Below are 17,821 nucleotides of genomic sequence, written 5' to 3'. Positions count from 1 at the left end.
TATACCGCCTTTATTAATAATGATGGTTCATATACAACTGTCGTTAATTTACCACGGTATCAAAAAAACGTGGTAATTTGCTAACAATTTTATAAAAACCGCGAGCAGATTCAAATTTGTGGCAGATTTTGGAAAAATCGTCGCGTCATCTAACCGGTTGATTTCCAGTTTAGTCGACTAACTTATATCTTTTTTTCAATTTTGGTAATTGTTCGCCATAATTTTTCGGATGCATTTTTATTTAAAAAATAAAAAAAAGTAAATGTCGCATAGCACAAATATTTTGACAGAAATTTCTTACACACAATTATAACAAATAAATAACAATCGAAAACCGACCACTTGGCAAATTGAAAACGTACGTGTGCATATTATAGTAATCTGCTAACGCTGTCTCATACAAATCGACATGCTGGAAAATACTAAAAAAGAAAAATAGAAAATCTGCCACCAACACAAGACGGGGACCTGCTAGTCTCGTAAACTATTCATTTCCTCGCAAATTTCGTAAAACCGAATCAACGATTTATGTTCCGATGAAAATGTTCAGATCCGTGTGTTTTCTGCTCGTTTTCTCTCTCGCAATCTTTGTTTCTCAAGCAAGATCAATAATTCCACGCCCGCAGCCTCTCAATTCCCTCAAAATCAACACCACCCAGGTTTTAAATATCTCTTTCTTGGAGGAATTGTTCGAAGTATTAATCGGTCCGAAGCTTCATTTATTTGTTTTTGTGGTTTTTTTCAGAATCAAAGAAGCTGTTCGTTTACGGTGAGCATAAGGACAAGTTGTTATTCCACTCGATACACAAGGGATCAAATCAGTCTCGCCTTCGGTGATGCTTACGGAAATCAGGTTCTAATTTCTTGTACAAATATATATGATGTTGTTTTCTTGTGATATTTATCGAATTTTTGTTCGCTTTTACTCTGGGTGTATATTATTTGATTTTGGGTATTTTAGAAATTAAATACCTAAGTTAAAGCTCAGGTTTTTGGAGAGGGTTTTGCCAAGTTCGTTTCTTTTTACCATTTTCCTTGAAAGAAAGAAAGAATGAAAGAAAGAAATTCGGAAATTTCGATGTAATTTTTTTATAAGCTATTCAACCTATGCAAAAAATTGTAATTTACTCTGCGCCGCGGTAGAGACCAAAAAGTACACATGGATTGGGAAAACTGAAGCTCGAAAAGTCAGTGAGTGAATTAACATTGTTTTTGTGTACTTTTATGTATAGATAAATGAAACCAACTGATACTTTTGTTTGATCCTCGTTAGCGTTGGTAACTTAGAAGCGTAACAGGTAGAGGCGAAAACAAAAATTGTGAATCTTTGAAACATAAAGAGGTGAAATGCATTTTTCTCCTTTCAATTATGAACAATGTATATTTAGAACGGATATTTTAACGAGCCGGCTGGTTGGCATGAAGCAGAAATTCAATATTCCTCTTTGGCAGAGTTCTGAGTGTAGTTTTAGCTTTGCAGTTGTTTCCAGATATTGACAATATGCATTTGTTTGATTTTCTTCGTTTACATAGTTATCTTTAATCTGAGACCATAAGTTGTTATCATATGAATCTTACTTGGCCTGCAAATTTGGATCCCTTCCATAAATTGAGGGAAGTTTCTGTTTTGAAGAATTAATTAACATCCAATAGTGTTACTTGTGCTTTTCTTCGAAAAATATTTTCATTCTTGGCCAGCATTGATGCAAAAATAATCAGGACATCCAAGAGTGGAGCTCGAAAATGCTATTGAACATCCTGCATATTTCATCATCTTATGTTTGATTCTTGATTTCAATATACAGGTTTACGCACCAAGACTGGATGATCCTCGTTCAAGGACGTTTGAGCGATGTTCAACAGATACTTTTCAGGTATATGGCCCATGTACATACCAGATATGCTATTTGTACCTCTACCGAAGTGGCTATGATGGATGGATCCCATATGATGTAACAGTCTACGGATATAATGTCAGCCCTGCGACTTTCTACTACAATGTGATGATACCTAGTGATATTTGGTATGGATTTAACTATTGCTATGGTACGACGGCATCTTCTTTGCTTGTAAAGGACACCTGAGTTTAGCATTTCTGCCACGAATTACATAACGTGAATGAAGTTCACAAATGTGATGATTTCTTTGGTTATTCTGATCAGAAAATGCTTGTATCAGATTAGTGACTACATGTTATATGTTATCTCTGGTAAATATTAAGTTTTTCCACTTTTGGAAATCGGAGTAATTTTTTAGCAGAGTAAAAGCAGATACTGTATCAGGTTCTAAGAAAAGGATACAAAATTTATGCTGTCAGGGAACTTTTCTCGAAGGAAAAGAAGGTTCTGAGTTATTTATGGCTTTAAGTTTCTAGCAAATTCAGAAATTTGATAGACATATATGCATGCAACAGCATGCTATAGCCTATAAGTCGCACGAATCAGAGCGTCCGAAAACCTGTATCTGTTATCTGCGACGTCGTCATATACAAAATCTCAAATGAATCTGCAAAATTTAATAGCAAGAATAAAGTAAAACAAGAGCGTTCAACTGATACTTGGAAATGTCGTAAGTCGACTCACAGTGGTATGAATTGCAGAAAGAAAGCCAGCTGGGGAAAGGGCAACTTGATGTGTTCCAATATCTTTAGAACAGCTTTTGACTTGATATATGACCTGAAATCAAGGCTCCAACAAATACGACACTGAGTTAACGTCTTGGAAACATGATTTCGCTCTCACAGGCGAAAGTCATTTTTATCAAAGTGCCAAGTTTGGAAGGAAAATGTGCAGCAGTTTCAACTATTGTTTTCAAATGCCAACTTTAATAACAGGAGTGCAGGGAGATATGCCCATCTTTTTCAACAAGCACAACACTTGAAATATCATCGGGTGCTCTTCCAGATCTCTGCATCAGCTTTTTGCCTGCTTCACTCTGCAGCTTAAAATCTAATGTTCCTGGAAAATAATTCCGTGCAAAGTGAGAAGAAGAAAATCACTCGAATGAAGAATCAAAGCACGACGAACCTTAGTTTAAGAGGTGTCAAATATGAAACAGATCCACCGAATATAGGTCGTATCTAGCGGGTTTTCTCAGAGGTCAAGGATTTTTCTGTGCTAAACTTGGATTGTTTCTCCCGTTGTAATGTGGTGAATCGTCAACACATGATGTCACACATGATGCCAATTTCCATTATGATATGAAGGTCCCGGGTTAGAGGGGTTTTAATCAAATCCAAGTGTTTATCAAGATAATACCTTTTTCCGAAGATTAATCATAGCAAGTCGCCGATCACCTCGATAAGTCATCTCTTGCATGTCATTCTTAAAGGTTTTAGGGATATTTTAAGCGAAGGCGAGTTGTCTCATGGAAACTAGACATGGTTTTGGAAAGGCTGAAGATCACATAAACAACTTCAGATGAATAACAAAATCAAGAAATTAAAGGGATGGTTATGTTTCTTACACAGCAACATTTTATCAAGAAAGCGAAGCCCAGAAAACAGAATTAAATTTAGCCATACTTCAAATGATTTGTTAATACCAGCAACATCCAAATCGAAAAACAGATGGAAGAAGAATCAAAAGACAATACTCGCTGATACACTCTTTCTTATTCTCATACAATCATGGTTCGCTGTCGCGGTCGCGGAGACCGGAACGGATGCTACCGTTCCAGTTATAATGAAATTTCGCGGAACGGATATTAAAAAAAATATTATAAATATATAAAAATTAAAAATTTTGGAAAATATTTAGAAATATAAAAATTAAAATAAATATCATTTAAATAGATTATTTGATGTAAATAAGAGGGAGAGGAGGAGTCACGGGACTCAAAATTGCATTATTTGTACTACAAAGCAAAGATACGACGAATAAATTTAGCGACGGTGTTTATTCAACCGTCGCCGATTTCGCTAACTTAGCGACGGTTGTATTAAACCCGTCGCAGATGTTAAATCTGCGACGGTTAAAAAACCGTCGCTCAAAGCGACGGTTTGAGTAAAACCGTCGCTCAAAGCGACGGTTTCAATAAAACCGTTCCGTTCCGAGCGTGGCCCGTTCCGATTTCCCGTTAAATCGCCGTTCTTCATGCATTGAACGCCGACCCACATCATATACCTCCAAACACCGGAACTCTGTCAAGGTAGGTAGCGTTCCGGTTCCGGAACGGCCGTTCCTGCCGTTCCGATCCCGTTTTGGCAAACCATGCATACAATCATGCTTACAATCCGTCTGTATGAAGGCGATTTTTGACCTGCTACTGTGAAACAATAAAACAATGATTCAAATACAAGGACATATCCCCAGACAATTGCACCGAAGGATCAATAGCAGTGCACTCACCTCTCTCGTACAAACAAATTTCGAATTTATCGCGTAACTTTAATTCAAAGAACTGCGTGCTACAAGCCACTGTGCAAGATATAATGACAAGTACAACTCCAACTTGTATAGCTTTAAACAAGCTTTACTCTACAGAATCATATACCAAAATATTTTACATTTCTCAGAACGTGGCAAACTCACTTTGTACAAGGGTGTAACAAATCAAATCTAGACGAATATGACGAAAACAATAATGCTCAAATTTGACTCGAATTAAATCAATTAATCATGTTCGAGTTTGGTTTGAATTAAAGTTCAACTTCAAGTTTGACTGGAAAGATTCGAAGATATTTGCAGAGGCGGGAGGTGAAGCGCTTAACATTTGGAATGTTTCAGAGGTAAAATTGTAGTTTCACTTCTAATTTAGCCACTGTGTTTGTGCCACGTGGAGTCTCATGCCACAAATAGTTGTTAAACAAATAATATAATATCAAAGAAATTCTAACTATGGGTTGTTTAAAGAAAATTGAAAAATAAAATATGAAGAAAGATTTGTGTTATTTTTCTAAATATTTTATTGACAGTAAAACTAATTATATATTTAATATAGAAGTGAGAGCTTTCTAACATATAATCAAGATGCATGGGGAAAATAAATAAACCACAACTAGAAGGTTTACTCCAGACTTTATTGGAATGAAAATGATACAAAAGGACTATTTTGGATATTATTACTATATAAAATTAGTAGATCCAAAAATAGAGCATACCTGTTCTACATATAATATAAATTGGACAAAAATTTGTGTGAGACGGTCTCACGAGTCGTATTCTTTAAGACGGATCTCTTATTTGGGTCATCCATGAAAAAGTATTACTTTTTATGTTATGAGTATTTGTAACGACCCATTACAGGCCCAGTGGACCGCCCATACGGCCCACTGCCCCGATCGACCCAAGGCTATCCCGATCTTGGGCTCCCTCAAAGGGGCATTTTCCCTCACGGGCTTTCCATAGGCGTCATACGGGTTACTCATAGAACTCTCCAGCCCATGCACTGGAGCTTGTGCCTTCCCAGATTCGAACCTGAGATCACATGGATATATAGATACTCAGCACAAGTCTGGTACCAATTGAGCTTGGGCTGTTCCCGATCCAACTGCCGGGAGTCGGTTATCCCATGTCCCATTACTCAATGACTCCTCCAGCCCAGGCACTAGAGTTTGTACCTCCCAGACTCGAACCTAAGATCTCCTGGACATATAGATACTTAGCATATCCATGTGATCTCAGGTTCGAGTCTGGGAAGGCACAAGCTCCAGTGCATGGGTTGGAGAGTTCTATGAGTAACCCGTACGACGCATATGGAAAGCCCGTGAGGGAAAAGGCCCCTTTGAGGGAGCCCCAAGATCGGGATAGCCTTGGGTCGATCGGGGCAGTGGGCCGTATGGGCGGTCCACTGGGCTTGTAATGGGTCGTTACAGTATTACTTTTTATTGTGAATATCGGTAGGATTGATCTGTCTCATAGATAAAGATTCGTGAGACCGTCTCATAAGAGATCTACTCTATAAATTATTCATGCACATGGATTTACGTGATTATTAGGTTTTGAAATATAGTACATAACTGCTCAAAATTCACTTCGAATATCATTTCAATGTTGTTTTATGCCAAAATAAAACATAAAAATATATATTTTTTCACCATCTAGATTTTTGACTTTGACACAAAAGCAAGACAAACACGACATGAGAATCATAATGATTCCAAGGCCCATAATTGTCATTATCCCTTATTACCGAAGATATGTGCGTTGTGACTCGTCTTTCAGTTACAGCTAATAAAAGTCTCAAGACTCCCCTTTTCATCATGCATACAACTCTGTTTTTACTTCTTCTTTCTTTCTTTCTTTTTTTTTTTATGTTAATTTCGTGCCACCATTGATGTTAATGGATGACTTAGCATGTTTGCACTGGGAAAAAGTAAACACGCATGCAAAAACAACTGTATATAAACCATTTGATACTCAGATATTAAGTTTGAAACGAAATATCGAGTTCCAACACAAAATAACATAGGTGAATATGATCTCAAAGAAAAAGAAGGATGGTTTACGACGACTCCTGAATTTTTCTTAGTGGAAGGAGATATTTGTTACAATCTAGTACTCTATAATTTTATATTTTTTCAATAAACATGTAAAAAAAATTATTTTTATTCACAATAAAAATTTTATATTTTGTTTTTATCGTCGGTCCGCGAAAACAACACCAATGGATCATTTAGCAAGATAAGGCTTGTGTACGTAACGTAAGATCTCGTGAATATCGTCTGGCTTTACGTATTTAGTTGTCCAACTATTAATTTCATATTTCTCAATATTTTGTTTCAAATCAAAAGAGGATAAAAGGCTTCTCGATAAAATTGTCACTTAATTTGATTAAATTTATCAAAGTTTTACTTCGCTTCCTCCGATCCGAAATTTTATTTCAAACTTACCAAATGAATTAACTATAAAGTATCCACGTTATGTTTTGATTTTATTACTAGTAAATAATTAAAGGTTTAATTAACTGCATATATATACAATACTTTTTTGAAAAATAAAATGATTTAGTAACTCTATTGTTTTCGAATATTAAACACACACTTCATATATTTTTAAATCTTAAGCATATATATACCCTTGTCCGTACATATTTTCAGGAGAAATAACTATTACGTGAGATCGTCTCACGGATTTATATATGTAATACAAATTGATCTGATACATATTTACAGTGAAAAATAATATATTTTGAGTAAGATCGAGTTTGATATTCATCTCATACAACTCATAATCTTATAAGAATTTTTATATTTTAAGAGTATGTAAGATAATATTTATGAAAAGTTTGTTGATTTTGCAAAGATATCGTAGATAAATAATGCAAAATAAAAATCAATGTTTGAAGAGTGTACGGTTGATTAGTACGTAGCGGATATGGATTTCTATAATATGAAATGTCTCCATCCGAGTCACCAAACGTTGGAACCTACGTGTCCGAGTACCAAATATTTGTCATTTTTCCAAATAAAAATCTGCCATGAATCAAAGTTTCCCTTCTCCCAATTTTCTATATAAGTCCAGAGATATCACCTCCCATTTCGCCTAATAAGTCGCCCGTGTACATTTTCTGTTTTGTACTCATATATATATTCCACTAATTTTAATTTTGCAATATTTCTTGGTATTTTTTGAAGTAAGATAAAGATGAAGGATAACAAGAGCAACCCATTGCAGCTATCTTCTTTGAATCACATCTCTCTGGTTTGCACATCAGTCGAGGAATCCATTAATTTCTACCAGAATGTTCTTGGGTTTGTGCCAGTCAGGAGGCCTGGATCTTTGAACTTTGATGGGGCTTGGTACGTAATGTTCTTCAAAGTTTTTTTTTTTAAAATAGTAAAGAAAAAAAAATGAATCTTGTTTGTAACTTTGATTTTCAGGTTGTTTGGTCATGGGATTGGGATACATTTGCTGCAATCCGAAGATCCGGAAATTATTCGCAAGAAGACTGTAATTAATCCCAAGGACAATCACATTTCCTTCCAGGTGATAAATATATAATATAGATAAAAATAAAAACAAAATTATTAATTTAGTGAAATTTCGGTTTTTTCAGTGAGTTCGGTTTTGACATATATAATGTGGTGATCGAATCAAATAAACTTCGATTTTAATATTTATATCTGAATTACAAAATTCGGCTCAATTTTTGAATTTTTGGTTTTATTCGAAATTTGAATATCTGATTGTCCAAGATATTCAGTGGAGTTTTTATATTTAGCAGCGTTGATATATTAGCAATGATATTTTAACAAGAAGATAAGAAATTTGTTTATAAAATTTGTTTTAAAATGATAAATTGAATTTGTGTGAAAGATCGAGTAAACGAAAAGGTTTATTGATTAGGACAGTGTGAGAGCATGACGATGGTGGAGAAGAGGCTGACCGAAATGGGGATTGATTGGGTGCGGCAGAGAGTTGAGGAAGGCGGGATATACGTGGACCAGCTCTTCTTCCACGACCCCGATGGTTTCATGATCGAAATCTGCAACTGCGACAACATCCCCATGGTACCGTTGGCTGAGGAGATGGTACGTTCTTGCTCCAGGTTGAATCTGGTGCAGCAACAACCGCAGCAGCAGATCAAGCTCTCCGTCGTACAACCTTGACTGACCAGAAGTTGTACATTGTTCTCCGTTTTACCGCTTAGTTTTGGCTCGTGTTTTTGTATAAGATGGAATATCTTTATTCCATGTTTTTATTAAAACATGAGATCAATATTTATAGAGTAATAATAAAGAAACTTTAAGTGTGGTACGGTTATCGACTCGATTTTTTTTTTTTTTTTTTTATTTATATGAGATCAAACATGAATCTTACATATTTTTGAATCAATGGTTATGATCAGTTGTGATACGGTTATCGACTCGATTTTTTTTTATATGAGATCAAACATGAATCTTATATATTTGAATCAATGATTATGATTGGTTATGCAATAATAATTATTTTTCAATGTGACATCTTATATATCATCGATATTGGTTCGCATTAAACGCAAATACTTGATTATGTTCGAATTTATAATATTGTTTCACTTCTCCGTTTATGTATAAAATTAAATATTTTGTAATTTAATTTCTTGTAAATACATTTTTTTTCCATTCACAAAGTCAATATAATCATTGTTTCTCGTTACTTTGTTTTTCAAAAGCTTACGGAAAATACTTCAGTATTTGTTATGCAATCACAAAATTAATTCATATTTAAATTTTTTAAAGATTTTAGTAATAAGGTGATGTGGACCAATTTATATATGGGCCATATACAAAGCCCACGTTTTTGTAGGCCCAGTAAAGCTAATGTGGAAATGGAGTAGGCCCACTCCAGCCGCCTCTTCAGTTTTCAGCTGAATTTCGGGGAAGACGGCTTCTAACTCTCGCAAGCCAACCCGGGAAGTGACTCCGGTTCCTCCCGAAACCCGGCCCGGTCAAAGCAATTTCAGGTGAATTTTCAATTCGTGGTTTCTTTGTTTAGGGATTCATCAATGGGTCTATTGGATGTTTTAATCGGGGGAACAGTTAATTTACGGTGTAAAAATGGCTTTCGAAGTTGGATTATAGTTTGTTTAGTTTCAGATTTGTGATCAAGAGTTTTCATTTGCATTTGATAAAAATTCGTATGTTTCGGCAAGCTTTCGAAATGAAGAGTCTTAGAATTGAGGTTTTTACCAATATTTTGTGAAATGAATATATATGCGTAATCCTCGTTTTGATAGTGCCATAGTTGAATGAATACATTAAAAAAAAATTAATTTATAAACATAGAATAATGGACGTATAAACTACAAAAATTAGAGATCTAAAATGGATGTTTGAATCAAACTATGGCTTACCCAACAACACCATGGTGGGGGGAGAATTAAGAAAGCTGAGATATTTTTGGTTTTAGATTAGACTGGATTTAATTTCTTCAACGCAGAAGCAATTTTGTTGTTGAGAGAATGAATACAGAGACTTATGGGAACAGAGGAAACTGAAAAAGGCCATGTGAAGCAGTTGAGAGATGGTTCGGATAAGTTGAGAATAACTGAGATTCTTGGAGTTCTGGATTTTAGTTTTTGAAAGCCGTAGAAACGCAAAAACAGTCCAAGAAACCTAATTGATGGGAGCGATAGAAAGAAACATGATGGGATCCATTGTGAAAAGTTTGGACTTGGGAGAAGTTGGAAGCATGTTGAGATTACTAATAAATTCAAGTAACTTTTGGTGTAACATTGTGACGCCGCAACAGTTATTCTGATATGCTCTACCATTATAAAATAGCAGATACAGCAGAGATATATACACGTATCAGATCGCAATATTAAAAATTACTCACCATGCCCATGTTTGCAGGCGCACTCTTTAACAGATTTACAGAGAAGCTAAATTCATAGAAGACGAAGCAGAAGAGGAAGAAATTGATGGCAAGTACTGCGTGCTTCATGATAGTAAGCAAAAATGATATTCCCATTTACGAAGCCGAAGTTGGTACAGTTCCCAAAGTATGATTCTTTTCGATCCCTCATAAAATTTATATTTTCCTTTTTAATTTCATTTTCGCCATTTTGGCAATATACAATATGATTTATTCTAATAATTTTGAGATCCGAAGAAAGAGGACGCTGCTCATCAACATCAATTCATATTACATGCTGCTTTAGACATTGTTCAAGATGTGGCGTGGACTACAAGTGCTATGTGAGAAACCTACATGATTAATTTGGAAAAATTTACGTGTTTATTGATTGTATATGTGGTGTTGGTACTCATTCATCCCTTTTTTGTTTTGTGAAGTAGGTTTCTGAAAGCAATTGACAGATTTGATGATTTGGTCGTGTCTGTATACGTAACTGCAGGTCATATCCTTTGATTTGTTTTCATTGATACAATCCTTTGCATCTTTTTTGAAAAATCTTGGATGATTAGATACTTGTATTATTGTATAAATTCTGGGGTGAGCACTGCGGATCTGGCTCTCGAATATGAATAAAACGTCAGTTTTGATGCTTAAAATTTTCAAGCTACAACCTTTCTCATTTTGAGCTAATGAGATCTTACACGATCAATTTGTTTTATATTTTAACAAGCCCTGTAAGTTGGGACAGACAACACATGCTTGAATTTAATATACAAGGCCTTTATATTGGTCATGCATTAGATAAGTGTCATTGATTCACTTTATCTTTTTCCTTAACCAATTATGTTCGTACATACTCGTCTGATGCTGCTTCATGATTCTCGTAATGATGATGGGATTAAGAGCTTCTTCCAAGAGGTTCACGAGTTATACATAAAGGCAAGTTTTATTATGCACTCAGTTATCTGCAGTCTCGTTTATATTCCTATTGAAGTTTTATGGTAGCTCGCTCAAATTTCATCCAAAGCCACTAGTAGCTCAGAAAATTCTTCACTAAAAACTAAAAGTAGCTAATTTTTTCCCAGTACTGCAAGTGACTCTGCTCATTGTTCTATACTACAAAAATCAAGAAAAAAATCAGAGTAAAGTTAAGGCGTATAATTGCTGCTATTTTCTGTGCTGATATATTTGTTCGCATGAAGAAGTTGCTGATTTCTGTGTTGATATTTTCAGACCATTCTCAACCCCCTTTATCTTGCTGGGAGTCGCATCACTTCATCGCATTTTGACACGAAAGTTCGAGCTCTTGCTAGAAAATATCTGTGAAGCCAGCCTGCCTTCCTTCCTTTTATTTGAGAGTCTCATGTTAATTTGGAGTCAGATGTGCTGTGTAAACCTACATTGCTCTGAACTTTTTGTTTCGATACTATCATTACTCTTTAATAAAGTTTCAAGAATTCTTCATATGGCATCAGCTATTATCATTTACTCTAGAACTACATCTGGATATTTTCTTGTTTCATTTTGTTACCACTTTTTGCTATGAAGTACGTTGGTTTTGTGAAGTTCATCAAAATTCATAGCCCCGAATGGTTGTGACATTCATGCAACGTGCGCATGTGTGTGTGTGTATATATGTATTGTGTGTGATCGAGCGCTACAGATCCCAAACGGAGCCAAAAACATGGGACTTGTTAAAAAGTTTGAAAATTTAAGCCAAAAATATAGATTTTATTAAAAATTATAAATAAAATTTGAATTTTTTTTTTAAATTATGAGGATTACTCATATTTGACTCCCACTTGTGTCTTGGCACGTATTTATACCAGATATGGGAGGATGTGAAAACCATCCACTTGTACCACATTCAAATTATTGATGTTGACTTTGAGGTTTCCTTCGGATGAGGGCTATTTCCCACTTATTATTTTAGTAGTATTTTTAAATCATCATCATCATCAACCAAAGAAATACATTAATGTTACATTTGGATCGACAATTTTTTATTTAAAATGATATATTTTATTATCATATTTAACTCAAATATTTTATTTATCAATTTTTATTATACATAAAAAACACAATTATTTTAATAATGACATAAATTTTTTTTTTTTTTTTTTATCACATTCAATCTCATTCATCCATAGGACCCCTATAGGAGTCTAACTTAACTATAGATGGATGAATTAACTATTTCATTTTAAAACTACAACCCCTCTTTCTTCAAACAAGAAAGAACATAAGCATCCAACAAATGGAAAAAAAATCTAATTATCTTATGTTGTATTTGGCGTCCAACATTTATGCATGGAATATATAGCACCATTTGAAATAATAAAATGTGAAGGTTTTTTTCTTTTTTTTTTTTAAACAAAAAGTTTTGTGACAGCTTAAAATTGACGATTTGGCAGAGGATGAAGGAGAATATGTTAGAAACTTGTAGCATATTTCTTCCATTGTAAAGGATACGAAATATTAAAGTCCAAGATATAATATTGGGTTAAGTATGTATAAGTATGAGTAGTATTGGGATGAGTGACCTCCTAGAAAATTATCGTGCGTCAAGCTGTTATGTTGCACCACTTGAATTGGTTGGCTAGGTATGCCGTAAAATAACGATATCAAATCTTAACATATAATACTATTTATGTTGGGGACATGGACAGCGGTAGGAAAATGAAAAGACCGATCTTTAAGGGATACAGGACAACACCAGTAGATAGATACGCAGCTCATCGGACTCATGAGCCTATCAGCCTGACCCATTAACACCCAAATAGGTACACTATACGCTACCGTAAATATAAGAAAATAAAGTTACATCTTGAGTAACAACTAAAGCTTTAGATATATTGATAAGCGCTTACCTAGCATAGAATGATGGACCACAAAAAATATTGGTAAATCAAAACATTGAAGAATTAATGAGCATCCAAAATACTAGATATGAAGCTTATGATTTAATGAAAACTAACTTGCAAAGACACTTCATTTCTTGTTCACACATATTTTGTGATACATTATTATTGCATTTGAAAATAATACATGACATCCTCACGAGTCATAATGTCCCAAGTAAAATGTAAAATATTTACTGAATGAGAAGGAAAAAGTTGTGTCATGCAAATTGACGTGAATTAGATTTTGCTCATTTAATTAGTCAAAAACTTTAATCTTTTTTGGTTGGAGTATTAATATAATGTCAGATATATCAGCAATGTTTACTATTATGTTAATAATAATCGAGGTTATGTCAGCAATATCATTATTCTTTCTATAATTTGAAAATTATTTATATTTTAGATACATCTTTTGATCTCAAATATTTAAAATTCAACTTTCAAAAATTTCATTAGAAATTAAATATATATATTAAGAAAATAAAATATGAAAATCTCACTAAAAATCAACAAAAAACATAGTAAGCTAAAACATCATTCGTGTGTGTGTATATATATATATTTGAGACAGTCAAGACTCAAAATGGAAACTAGCAAAGCATCATTCAAACACAAGATCATTCCATGTACGTATTTGAAAGAAAGCAAAACAGGAAAAAGAAACTAGTTTCTGTCCAGAATCATAATACAGAGTGGGATTACTAATAATATTTCTTGCATATATTTCGTGGATCCATATATATTTTACATCTAAGATATAAAAATTACGCCCCGCGCTTACCGGACCTCGGTGGCCGCGGACGGCGGTTCTTTTCATGTTTGCCAAAAGCGCCGCAGAAACCACAAGCAGAAACCTTAGGAGACGGTGGCTCAACGGCCGAATTCACCTTTCCGGAACGGAAACCCTTTTCTCCTCCTGTGGATCGGTTCCTTTCGATCCTTAATCCTAGGACGGCTGCCGCTGCGTCCTTTTTATTTTCGACTCGATCAGGTTTATGATTTTTCTCTTGCTTTTGTTGATTAATGAGCTGATCCAGCTTGTCGTTCCATACCAATCCCGAGGATCCTTGTCTCCTGAATGATACTGCTGATCTCTGCAAACCTGCCATCAAAATAATCTTGATTTTTCTTCAATTTGTTTTCTTGGGGATTTGATTCTTTCTCTCGTTTGTTCCATCTTTGGAGGGATTTATCGTTCGGGGGACTGTGAATTATTATTGGGATTGCATGCGTTTGGGGGTCTATATTTATTAGGATTTGATTTTTTTTAATATAATAATAATGACGTTTCTCCGCTTTAATTAATTTGTACTCGTGTTATTATATAGAATGCTACATAAATTATTCTTAATTTTAAAATTATAATTAACTATATAGGGGAAAAATATATTTTGGAACATTACCTACTTACGTTATATATTATATTAATAATTACTATCATGGTGTGACGATTTTTTAAATATGTTGAATTAGAAAAATAGTTATAATTTTATAATTAATTATTAATATAATATGGATTATTGCATGAATTGTTGTATAATATATGTTTAAAAAATTAAAAGGAAAAACAAAAATGGAAGTAGATTAAAGCCACATATTCATTCTTAATTTTGATTTAGTCAAAGGCTTTTTAAATATTTAACATTTGAATGAGGATCTCTCATGTCAAGTTTTTTGTGTGTTATTTTTTACAATTTCAAAAAAAATGAGTCGTGTACTCAATTAAATTTAATTTAATGCATAAAAACAATGGGATCTTTTTTTTTTTTTTTTTAAAAAAAACAGATTAACATGTTTTGAACAAGGTCAATAGAGAAATGGTTACTTTATTGCAAGTTGTGGTAAATTCAGACATGAGCAAGTTCATTAATTTATATATTCTCTTTTGGAAGTTTGAAAGTTACATTATGAGTTTTTTTTTTCTTCCTAATCTCTGTTTAGAATTCATCCAAATCAATGAGATACTCATTGAACCAGTTGGAGTCCAGAAGAATCAACACTTCAGCAATGGAACATGATGAGTAACAATGCTATTATATGAACCCAGAACACTCAAGCAATCAAGAAAAAATAGATGCACAATCGAATTATTGGTACAGACACGAATGATCTACATCCATGGAAGAACAATTCAAATCTCTTTATTGATAACCACAATTGTTATTCAAGTACAAGATCTTTTCTCAAGAGAATATAAAAGAAAATCAGAAACCTTGTTTTGCCTAGCAACTTCCCTCTGTTCTTTTTCTCTTGAATCTCAAACTTGTTTTGTAAGATGGATTGCACTTTGATTATCACAATGCACCGATGGACTCTTCTGTTCAGTTCCAAACTCTGCCAAAATGACTTTTAGCCATATTGCCTTCTTAACTCTTTCAGTTAGTGCTATGTATTTCGCTTCTATCGTAGACAAAGAAACCAAAGTCTGAAGAAAAGCTCTCCAACTTATGGCAGTTCCATATAAAGTGAAGATGGATCCAGTTAATGACTTCATGTTATCTAAGTTTCCAACATAGTTTGAGTCAACAAAAGCAGCTAATGATTGGCACAATTCATCTTGTCTCCTAAAAAACAGTCCTAGGTTTGGTGAACCTTACGAATATCTCATAATCCACTTCAGAGCTTCCCAATGTAACCTTCCTAGTTTGCGATGAACGTTGACACAAGTCATGGCATATGAGAGATCTGGTCTTGTACAAACAATCACATACATCATACTGCTCACCCCACTAGCATAAGAAACATCTTTCATAAAGTCCCTTTCTGTGTCATCTGCCGAAGACTGATCATTTGACAGTTTGAAATGATGTCCTATTGGAGCTTAACTTCCTCAGATTCATGCATTCTAAACCGAAAAATCACCTAGTTCCCCTTTTCTCTCCCTGTTTATTTCCATTCCAAGTATTCTCTTTGATTCCCCTAATTCCTTCATATCAAATTCAGAACTGAGCAGCCCATTAAGAGTTTGGAGATCACTCTTGTTTTTGCTTGTTATTAACATGTCATCAACATACAGGAGCAAGAAGTCTTTGATTGGGCATCTTTGTTCTTCATGTATATGCAGTTGTCAAATTTACTCCTAGTAAAGTATATATATTTGGGTCATAAACTCATCAAACCTCTTGTACCATTGCTAGGGCTTTTCTTGAGACCATATAGAGATTTCTTTAACAAACACACTTTGTTTATGTTGTTTTTCATTCAGTAACCTTCAGGTTTCTCCATGAAAATAGTTTCCTCAAGTTCACCATGGAGGAATGCGGTTTTGACATCAAGCTATTCCAATTCTAGATCCAACTGTGCGACTAAGGCTATCATGAGCCTAATAGAACCATGTTTAACAACCGGAGAGTATATTTCAATAAAATCAATTCCCTCTAGTAGCATGTGCCCCTTAGCTACTAGTCTTGCCTTATATCTCACATTGGAATAATTTGGTCCAACTTCCTTTACCTTAAAGATCCATTGACAGCCAACAACTCGTTGTCCTTTTGGATTATCTACTAGATCCCAAGTGTTATTTTTATTCAATGAGTCTATTTCCTTATTCATTGCTTCTAACCATTTGTCTTTGTGTTTATAGCTAGTGGATTCCTTAAAAGATGCTATTCAGGAAAATCCACCTGTTCTGCAAGAGTAAGTGCAAAGGAGATCATGTCAGCTTGTGCATATGTTTGAGGTGGTTTGATCTCTCTTCTTTTCTATCCCTTGTTAACATGTATTGGTTAACATCATCCTCATGCTGGGCTTCTGGTTCATAATATGCTTCATCTTGTACTGTTTCAATTAATCCTTGAGTGAACTTTTTAATATCACCAATGTTCTCCACCTCAACTTGAGAACTAGAAAATAGGTTTTCCAAAAAAAAAAAAAACACATTTTGGAAGTCCAACATTCAATATAATGGATCTTACAATTTCTAATAAAGTTCGATTCATGCGTTTTGCCAACCCATGCATTTTGCTTTGGAGTTTTAGGTGTAGTCTTATGCCTCATAATCCCCTTCAGTATGAGAGCTCATTGAATTGTTCAAAGAAGTATTCAAGATCATTGTTAGTTCTTAGATGTTTGACTCTTGTGTCTAACTAGCTTTCAATCAGAGACGACAATTCTTTAAAATTGGATAATCCTTCATCCTTGGATTTCAGTATATACACCCAAAGTCTTCTTTAGTAGTCATCTACAATAGTCATAATGAATACTTTCCTCCTCCATGTATAGTTGTTCTTGAAGGTCCCCACACATCTTAGTGAACATATTCAATTGGTCTGGATGTAGTATGGTTTCCTATTCTCAATTTAACATGTTTTGCCTTTTCCAATGTGTTGAACTCACAAGGCTCCAAGCCTTGTACCTTACCACCACAAAGCAGATTTTTCTTAGACAGTTCGATTAGCTCTTTTTCGGTCATGTGACCAAGTCTTAGATGCCAAAGTCTTGACATATTATCTCGGTATTCAACATTAGATGATCATCCCAACAATATATTTCCCAAAAGAATGTATAATGAGTTCTTTCTGATAGCTCTCATGACAACCATTTATCCTCTACGTACTTTCATATTATCATTCTCAGATTTGAAAGAGTATCCATTTGATTCAAGAGCACCTCATGATATAAGATTTCTCTTGAGTT

The 17,821-nt window shown here is 34.3% G+C and overlaps 4 protein-coding genes across 5 annotated transcripts; 3 read left to right on the top strand and 1 right to left on the bottom strand.

Moving 5' to 3' along the window:
* Positions 1-411: 411 nt before the first annotated feature.
* Positions 412-2,152, top strand: LOC140990935 (embryo-specific protein ATS3B-like). The gene is made up of 3 exons (XM_073460811.1): positions 412-659; positions 746-853; positions 1,806-2,152. Exons 1-3 carry the CDS (start codon positions 537-539, stop codon positions 2,082-2,084), a joined length of 510 nt encoding a protein of 169 aa, XP_073316912.1. The 5' UTR covers positions 412-536; the 3' UTR covers positions 2,085-2,152.
* A 5,324-nt stretch (positions 2,153-7,476) lies between these two features.
* LOC140991712 (glyoxylase I 4-like) lies at positions 7,477-8,705 on the top strand. The gene is made up of 3 exons (XM_073461827.1): positions 7,477-7,741; positions 7,823-7,928; positions 8,294-8,705. The coding sequence occupies exons 1-3, from the start codon at positions 7,587-7,589 to the stop codon at positions 8,549-8,551; spliced, it is 519 nt and encodes a 172-aa protein (XP_073317928.1). The 5' UTR covers positions 7,477-7,586; the 3' UTR covers positions 8,552-8,705.
* A 523-nt stretch (positions 8,706-9,228) lies between these two features.
* Positions 9,229-11,747, top strand: LOC140991044 (transport protein particle 20 kDa subunit-like). 2 transcript variants are annotated; one of them, XM_073460950.1, is made up of 6 exons: positions 9,229-9,387; positions 10,280-10,428; positions 10,539-10,624; positions 10,724-10,788; positions 11,140-11,222; positions 11,517-11,747. In XM_073460950.1, exons 2-6 carry the CDS (start codon positions 10,348-10,350, stop codon positions 11,607-11,609), a joined length of 408 nt encoding a protein of 135 aa, XP_073317051.1. In that variant the 5' UTR covers positions 9,229-9,387; positions 10,280-10,347; the 3' UTR covers positions 11,610-11,747. The 2 variants fall into 2 exon arrangements, with proteins under 2 accessions (XP_073317051.1, XP_073317050.1); XM_073460949.1 differs by having other exon boundaries at positions 10,721-10,788.
* A 2,203-nt stretch (positions 11,748-13,950) lies between these two features.
* Positions 13,951-14,295, bottom strand: LOC140991817 (MAPK kinase substrate protein At1g80180-like). The gene has a single exon (XM_073461983.1). The coding sequence runs from the start codon at positions 14,293-14,295 to the stop codon at positions 13,951-13,953; it is 345 nt and encodes a 114-aa protein (XP_073318084.1).
* Between the last annotated feature and the right edge of the window lie 3,526 nt (positions 14,296-17,821).

This window comes from Primulina huaijiensis, chromosome 13 (assembly GCF_012295235.1).
Source record: "Primulina huaijiensis isolate GDHJ02 chromosome 13, ASM1229523v2, whole genome shotgun sequence".
NCBI lineage: Eukaryota > Viridiplantae > Streptophyta > Magnoliopsida > Lamiales > Gesneriaceae > Primulina > Primulina huaijiensis.
The sequence above is the reverse complement of the archived record's forward strand: the minus strand, read 5'-3'. Positions and strand labels throughout refer to the sequence as shown.